Source organism: Barbus barbus (genome assembly GCF_936440315.1).
Source record: "Barbus barbus genome assembly, chromosome: 36".
Taxonomy (NCBI): Eukaryota; Metazoa; Chordata; class Actinopteri; order Cypriniformes; family Cyprinidae; genus Barbus; species Barbus barbus.
This window is the reverse complement of record NC_136714.1, coordinates 26,961,340-26,970,145: the sequence shown is the minus strand read 5'-3', so window position 1 is coordinate 26,970,145 and position 8,806 is coordinate 26,961,340. Positions and strand designations below refer to the sequence as shown.

The window sequence follows — 8,806 nt, the reverse complement described above, 5'->3', positions numbered from 1 at the left end:
GTATATATCACAATAAGTTCCTGTGCTGGAAATGATGTCAATTTGAAAAACTCACAATCAGTTTTGGCAGAGGATGAGTGTGGAAACAGAAAAGCACATTTAGGTGATTCATTTCGTCTGTTTTTCTGACCTGAGAACAGATAAAGTTAGAGGTGATAGAGATAGAGGTCACATGCACATTTGTTATCATAATTTATTGGAATTCACCCATGGTTGCACATAAAAAGAGGATATGAAACAGTATTTTTGCATAGTAATGATTTTATAATCGGATCATCAGCAGTTGACTTCTAAGCATTCAGCGCTCATGCAATGGACAAATGATTTTTCCATTGTCAGGAGCAAAATATGTTTTAAAAACTTCATATTAAAGGTCAGATAAAGCCTACTGTAATGATAGCACATGTTCGGTCATGATGCCAGTGTCTGAGCAGGTTTTATTTATAAAAAACTAAAGCCTTTTCCATGAATGTTTGCGGTATTTACCAGTGACAAAACCTGGTTCTTTTTCCTGCAGATACTGAAGATTAACAATCAGGGGAATCTGTGTTTCTATGCAGTTTGTATCGTCACGTGCCGCTGCTGACTCGTTAAACTGCGCTCTAATCAATCATGGCCTGTTCTGGAAGCTTATTTCTCGCAAAAAAAAAAATAGTTTTTTTTTTTGCAATTGTGGGAGTTTATGTCCCACAATACTTCAAATAATACAATGCTTGAAAAAATGGTATTACCATGGTATATGTTAAAAAATAAAAATAGCTGTATAATGGTACATTTTAAATAAAGGTAATTACCATTTTGGACTTTTTCCTCACCATTGCGAGTTTATTTCGCATAATTCATACATTTTTCTCAAAAGTACAAGTTTAAATCTTAATTCAGACATTTCTTCCTCACTATTGCGAGTTTGTATCTCACAATTCAGACTTTATTCTCACAATTGCAAGTTCACATCTCCAAATTAAGGCAGTTTTTCTCTCTATTGCAAATTTATGTCTCACAATTGCAAATTATAAACTCACAATTTGTTTTTTTTTCTGACAGTTTATCTGTCATGATTTGGATTTTTCTCACAATTTTAAGTTTACATCTTGCAATTCTTGCAACATTTTTCTCACTATTGCGAGTTTATATCTTGCAATTCTGACTTTTTCTCTCAGAATTATGAGTTTATATCTCAATTTTTCTGATAATTCTCACTATTTTGATTTCTCACAGTTGAAAGTTTATATTTTCGCTGTTGACTACGTTTCTCACAATTGTGGGTTTATAGCTCACAATTCAGATTTTCTCACTATTAAACTCACAATTTAATGAAAAAAGTCAATTGTATACATTTTTCCCCCCCACAATTTTTAACAGAGGTAATTTTTCTATGAAAGAGTAGGCATTATTTATTTGATAGATGGTTTTAAAATAGTACTATGCTACATTGTTGTCACATGACCATGCACCCTACATGTACACATATAGAAATAGCTAGAGTAGTATGTTATTATGTTATATGAACATAGCTCAAAATGATGTCTGTTAATATGACATAAAGCACCAGTCAAGTATCAGGGTTATAAGGGTAATTCACTGGGTCATTCCTGTTTACTTTCTAGTTTCATAATGCCACAGAAACAGAAGTTCAGATCTGTGCATGTGCAAGATAACTATTAGCTTTTTATGAATTTTTAAGCTCAAGCCTTTTTAAAAGTGCCTGGTCACACAGCGTGTGAATGACTAATGAGGTTTTCACCTGTGTCAGCTGACAAATTCCAGTTTCTATTTCCTGCAGATACTGAATAAACTGGGGATTCCTTCTTCACAAACTGTTCAGTGATCATATGATGTTGACTCACATGACTACGCTCTAAATTAAACAACAAATCGATCAAGCACATCTACACTGGTTACACCTAAAACCAGCTCACCATATCTGATTGAGAGACCATATGAGCCGACACAAACAGTAAACAAGTAATACAATCATCTGGAATATTAAAGATGTAATGTCATGTTACTATGTTAAATACCAGGGGATTGACACATTTGCATGGTACTCCAAGGTACTTCAAATAATACAATGCTTGAAAAAATGGTATTACCATGGTATATGTTAAAAAATAAAAATAGCTGTATAAAGGTAAATAAATGTGCAATGTAAATTACCATTTTTTCTCCTATGCAGAATGACAGAGATGAAGACAATGGCTAAAAGCACAACAACCACGGCGACAATCCACGCGTATTGAGTAGAAGAGTGAGGAAGGATGTCATCTGTAAACAGAGAAAAATGTTGCCGTTAAAAAAATTAAATAAAATATATGATTGTAAATGTAAATGTGATGTGAAATATGATCGCAAAATATATATGTATCATTGATATTCTTTTAAAGTTTGTTAATATTTTGAATGTGATTTTATGTTTAAATTTTATTTAATATTTAATACTTTTTATTTGAAAGTTTTAGTAATTTTGTGTTTTTGTCATTGTTATTATTATTTATTTTAAATATGTCTATACAGGTTTTCAAGTTTTGTTGTAGTTTATTTATTATTAGTTATTTTAGTACGTCCACTTAAACTAAATATTTTGCCTTTGAAACTAGCTGAAATAAAACTTTTTTTTTTTTTTTTTCTCAGTTAATGTTTATTTAAATTAACACATTTTTTATGGGTTTAGTTTTAGTAACATTAATAACCCATGTCTAATCCAATCAGATATTAGAGCTATGAGACCAACAAAACTTTTATTAAAGCTAATAGCAGTCCTACTCTATCAACACTTGACATATTTTGCAACTCTATTATATAACAGAAAACATTTCCTTAGACGTCGAACGATGCTTACTTGCTTTAGGCTGAAACATCATATGAATAAAATCTGCATCATTATGAGACTAATGTCTGCTGGAAAAAATAGCAACAAAAGCACTCCTCTGCATTTATTTGAAACCGATCCGTTTTTATTTTGTGCATGTCTTCACCTACATATTTCATATCACACGCCCCCACATCCGGGGAAAACCGTCAAGGAAAATCTCTCTCACAGAAACCATAAGCAACTGAAAACAAGGGCAACTTTCAAACTCTGATACTCGTTTCTACAGAGATGAACTGATAGATCTTATAAGTGCTATATACATTCAGAAAAAAAACATTTAGGCCTAGACTTGTTCCATGCAAAAAGTCTGTCCACTTGAAAAACACAGTTTTGAGTTTTATCCCATCACTTGCTCACCAATGGATGCTCTGCAGTGAATGGGTGCCGTCAGGATGAGAGTTCAAACAACACCACTCCAGTCCATCAGTTAATGTCTTGAGAAGACAAAAGCTGCGTGTTTGTAAGAAACAAATCCATCAAGACATTTTCATTTCAAACAGTTGCTTCCAGCTAAAATACGAGTCCATAATCCTAAAATAAATCCTGAAAAAGTCCATCTCCTGTTTTCTCTCACATCGAAATCCACACACATATTTGTTTAGAGCTGTTTTCTCTTGTAAACAGTGCTTGACCTATGCATATTCCTCTCCTGATTCAGATGAGACGACCTTTTCATTGAAAGAAATCAATATTATGTAACACATTTTACCCAGAATCAATGGTTTGAAGTTAAAAACGTCTTAATGATGGATTGGTTTCTTACAAACATGCAGATTTTGGCTTCACAAGTTGCTGATGGACTGGAGTGCTGTGAATTACTGTGATGTTTTTATCAGCTCTTTGGACTCTCATTCTGACGGCACCCATTCACTGCAGATCCTTTGGTGAGCTAGTGATGAATGCTACATTTCCCCAAATCTGTTCTGATACTATATAACAAAGCTTTCAGACATCAGTGAGACTCACCTGGTATGCTAAAGGTGGCCGTCTGCCGGATTTCACCGTTCACGAGGAAAGAGCAGGTGTAGTTATTGACGAGGTCTCGTTTCACGGTCAGTTTGCTGATGATGTGGATGAGATCTTCGTCTGTAGAGCGTGTGGTGCTGTTGGACATCTCTGTGAGGTTTGCGTTTTGACCATCGCTCCAGATAACCTGAGCTGACGGGAATCCCTGAGACTCACAGGAGAGCTCGACCTCATCCTGACCCGTCTTCACGATGCTTTTCTTTACAGGAGTATAAGGAGCTGGAAACCATAAACAAGATATATAGCTAAACTCACACCCAGGACAATCCGGTTAAAATTTTCGAAAAAGTGGATATATTTGGAATACCATTTCCACCATACTAGTATTATTTCTGTAGTATGCAATATGCTAATTTCCTGCATGCATTGAACTCAAACCCAACCTGAATGACCTACCACTGTATCCATGATTTTTGCTTCTTTAATAATTTGATTAGCAAGTTTACACATTTCTACACAAAATAGGATTAAAAATGCACAATAATGTTTATATTTGCAAGTTGCAACTCAATGAATTATACTGTATTGTGTGCGGTATATAAATAGAAATGTTCTGTACAAATAAATGCCAGTCTAATCAAATCATTAGTCAAGAAGCAGATAATAAAAATCCAGACTCATTTAACTCAAATCAAGCACATTGCATTGCGTGATAAGTTCTTCCATATTACACTATTTCCATGCATACAGGAATTGAACAATATTCATACTGCAGAAATATTGGCTTTTATTGATTTATTGACATTTTCATGAACTTCTACAATGGGACTCTTGTCTGCTGACATGCTAACTTAGTGAATGTAACATACTAATATATATTATCATCTTGCTATATATATATAAAAGATTCATAGTTAGTGCCGTCAAACGATTAATTGTGATTAATCGCATCCAAAATAAAAGTCGTTTACATAATATGTGTGTGTGCTATAAATACACACATATACAGTATATATTTTGAAAATATTTACATGTATATTTTTATATTCATATAATTTATAACATAACATTTTTCTGAAATATATACATGCATGTGTGTGCATTTATATATAAATAATAAATATACACAGTACACACACACATATATTATGCAAACAAAAACTTTTATTTTGGATGCGATTAATTGTTTGACAGCACTATTTATAATATATAAAATGTGTTTATACATACTGCATAACGAGTCTTATTAAGGGTCCCGAAATGCATCGCTGCAGTTAATTAACTATGCAAACCAACCAAAAGACTGTTGCCAGCTATCATGTTCCTTTTATGAATTTGTGTGTTTTGTAAGGCAAACGCACCTGTAACCTTGAGCGTGACTTGCTTGTAGTCTCCATCGTCTCCCTCTTTCACGATACACCGGTACATGCCTGAATCTTTTATCCGGAGCTTTTCCAAGAGCAGCACCGCTTTGTTTTCATTCAGCTGTTGGTGGATGAGCTGTGCGCGCTTTATGAACATGGCACTTGTGTAATTGGGATTTTCTGTGCCTCTCTCCAGCCGATACACATCTACGGCCGGCTTCGGCTCGACTCGGCTCCATATGACAGTGAGGTCAGAAAGACTTTTAACCTTGGAGAACAAACACACTAGTCCGACATCTCCATGTAGCTCTGCCTCGTAAACGCTGTCCTGTAAACTGACTGTAAACAGGGCTGGAGGAAGACAGATGAGACATCATCATCATCAATATCATGAGATTTATGAGAAAACTTTAGTGTTATCACTCAAAAACTACAATTATCACCTATGATCAGTTTGAAAAAAGCTTGCGTTAAAATTGACCATTTACATTAACCTACAGTTAGGGCTCCTACAATGAAATTTAATATTGTTATCTTTGAAATTATATTTAAATTTTAACAGTGCATTTTGGCTGAAACTAAGATTACCATGGTACATTTTCTAAGGTCCATTGTATGAATTGCTTATTCAAAACTGGAAGTGAAATTATCAAAGGAATTTTTTATTGCTCAAATGTTGCTCTTTCACAGCTCACGAGACTTAAGGACTTCTCGGTTATGTTTAATGTATTACATTTGTCTCAAATGAGTCGCTATTCATCATCTACTAAGATTCTAGAGCTATAAAATTCATGTAGAGAGCAGTTCAGATGGTTTGATGTTCAGATCATCAGTTTGAAACAACACTGAGAACTATTCTCAAACTCTAAAGCAGTTGAAAGATCATTTGCTTCATTAGGTCTAATTAATGTCTAGGATAAACCACTGCTTAGGAGTCTCTAGCTTCATCTTTGAATCATCTAAAACAGAAAACAGACAGAAAAGTGTAATGTATATCAGTCATACCTGATGCTGAGACGACAGGCCACAGCAGAGCCTGAAATACGACGACCAGCGTCCCCCTCATTGACCCCTGCAGGTAAACACAACACATCAATCTGATATCACATGAAATCCTCCTGATCTCAAGCCCAAACTGAGCCGGTTATGAAGTGTTTGTGTGTTTTGGCTGGTCACTGATGTCATGAACCACAATGATTCAGCAGTGAAGTACTTCTTGATTTACAAATGCCGCCAGACCAAAAAAATTAAAAATGGCTGTATGAGTCAGATCTGGGGCATCATAGATGATTCATGAACTGATTCAAATGTGGGGCAAAACCTAAAGAGCCCCAGGTAGAAAATTTCACACAGGCAGAGAAATAATGCAATGGTCATTCCTCAGGAAGGTCCATCTCTTTCTAAATGAACACACACACACACACACATATACTGTGTGTACATATATATATGAGACACTGTATTTTTGAGTAATACACAAAGTACCATCCGGACAGCACGTGTAGATCATAAAAATACATTTTTCTCTTCATCCAAGCAGTCACACTAAGACTGGAAGGGATGATATTATCAGAAACTGGTCATTTGATTTTCAACCCCACAGGAGAAGGAAACTAGTGACTTTGAAGCTGATTTACCCAGGTTACTATAGTTCATGCCACAGGAAAAAAATCAAAGGAGTTATTGATGTAAAAAAACAAAACACCCACATTCTCATCTTAACCCACTTATAGAAAAATGGCATACAGTTAGTGGTTTAGTGGTTGGCAAGCAAACCTCACTTACTCCAGTAAGTCCCCTTTCTTTTTTTGGTTTCAACCAACAACCTCTGGGATATCAGCCCTAATCTACCACGAATGTGTTATATCCACTTAAGAACACGCAGATGGGATTTCTACAGATTATCCCATTTAGCCTGAATGAGGAAATTCATACTCATACACTTTCAGAAACAAGGTACAAAGCTGTCACTGAGCATTACCCTTACAAAGGCTAAAAGATATATCTTTGTACCTTATTACCCCTTAATAGTACCTTAAAGATAGAGAGTACTTTAAAAGTGCATAATACCTTTGTGACAGTTTTGGACTTTTTTTCCTGAGAGAGTAGATCTGAACTAGAAGTATAACCACCTAACTAATCCTCTGTAGGTTACTGTACAGTATGTCTGTATATCTGAACAGCATATATAGGGTAATTCAAGATCTACTGTCAAATTTGAATAGCATGCCCATTACAAAATAATTGTGGTACTGCAAAGACTGTTAAAAAACATGGTTTTACCAAGGAACATTTAAAAATAATACAATTAATGAATGAATAATTTAATTAATTAATACAATTTTAAATACTAACTCACTAACTAAATAAATTGTTACTGTGGTACACATCTAATGCTGTGGTACATCTAACATCTAATATAAGTGGCATCTATCTATTTGACAACAAAGAAATCAGCCCAAATAAAAGAACAGGGAAAAATGAATCAAAACTGAATTTGGGCTTTCTGACCCCCCAGATACAGCATAAATAAAAAAATAAATACAAAATAAACAAATAAATATTCAGTTCCACTGCTGTTAACATCTATGACACTATCACTCTAGCAGAGCAAATAGTCTTTTTAAGGTGCATCATATTGCAAAAATACATACAAATATGCAGCAAACACAGGATGTTAAACAGCAGCAACCAGGCTGAAAATACACAACTTTAAAATGACAAAACAAATAGTGAAACTACTTCCCAAATCATGATGAATTAATTTGCTCTATACCTGCTAGTAAAGAACAGATTCTACTAAGTATGATAACTTACTTATTGATGAATGCCACACATGAGCAGGTGCTGTATCCTGCGGATCTTTGTTGTGATTATGAGGACAGGATCAGCTGTAAAGCGCTTTTCAAGCTCGTGCGCTTCCGTGCGCTTCAGGCTGCTGACTGCTGTCTGACTGATTCCTGGCTGACTGTCTGCCTGCCGCTAATCAAGAAAAGCGAGTCTCAAAAGAGTTCAGTTTCCCTTCTTACAATGATACCGAGAAATGAATGACAGCACCGTTAAATCATCACTCAATCCGGTAAACCATCACTGGAATCAAAAAGTCAGATGACACCAGGAAGGAAGTCTAGTTTCCGGTATGAATCAAATCTAATAAACGCAATTTAAGGAAAAATCGGCGAATTTATAAACTCTGAACCGAGCGCTAGTGACGCAACAGAATAGATCTCATAAAAGTTATATTATAGACAGACAGACAGACAGACAGACAGATAGACAGATAGACAGATAGACAGATAGATAGATAGATAGATAGATAGATAGATAGATAGATAGATAGACAGACAGACAGACAGACAGATAGATAGATAGACAGACAGACAGACAGACAGACAGACAGACAGACAGACAGACAGACAGACAGACAGACAGACAGACAGACAGACAGATAGATAGATAGATAGATAGATAGATAGACAGATAGACAGATAGATAGATAGACAGATAGACAGATAGACAGATAGATAGATAGATAGACAGATAGACAGACAGATAGATAGATAGATAGACAGACAGATAGACAGACAGACAGACAGACAGACAT

The 8,806-nt window shown here is 35.1% G+C and overlaps 1 protein-coding gene across 2 annotated transcripts in view; it reads right to left on the bottom strand.

Annotated features, from left to right (window-relative positions):
• LOC306856288 (programmed cell death 1 ligand 1-like) overlaps window positions 1-8,361 on the bottom strand; it is a 12,693-nt gene extending 4,332 nt beyond the window's left edge. The window contains exons 1-6 of one of the 2 annotated variants that reach the window (XM_079395467.1): window positions 8,020-8,361; window positions 6,208-6,274; window positions 5,200-5,553; window positions 3,839-4,117; window positions 2,158-2,265; window positions 56-130 (exon numbers count right to left, since the gene is read on the bottom strand). In XM_079395467.1, coding sequence (XP_079251593.1) covers window positions 56-130; window positions 2,158-2,265; window positions 3,839-4,117; window positions 5,200-5,553; window positions 6,208-6,268 — 877 coding nt within the window. In that variant the 5' untranslated portion in view covers window positions 6,269-6,274; window positions 8,020-8,361. Of the gene's footprint in view, window positions 1-55; window positions 131-2,157; window positions 2,266-3,838; window positions 4,118-5,199; window positions 5,554-6,207; window positions 6,316-8,019 lie in introns of those variants that run through there. The other variant, XM_079395466.1, reaches the window with a different exon arrangement.
• Between the last annotated feature and the right edge of the window lie 445 nt (window positions 8,362-8,806).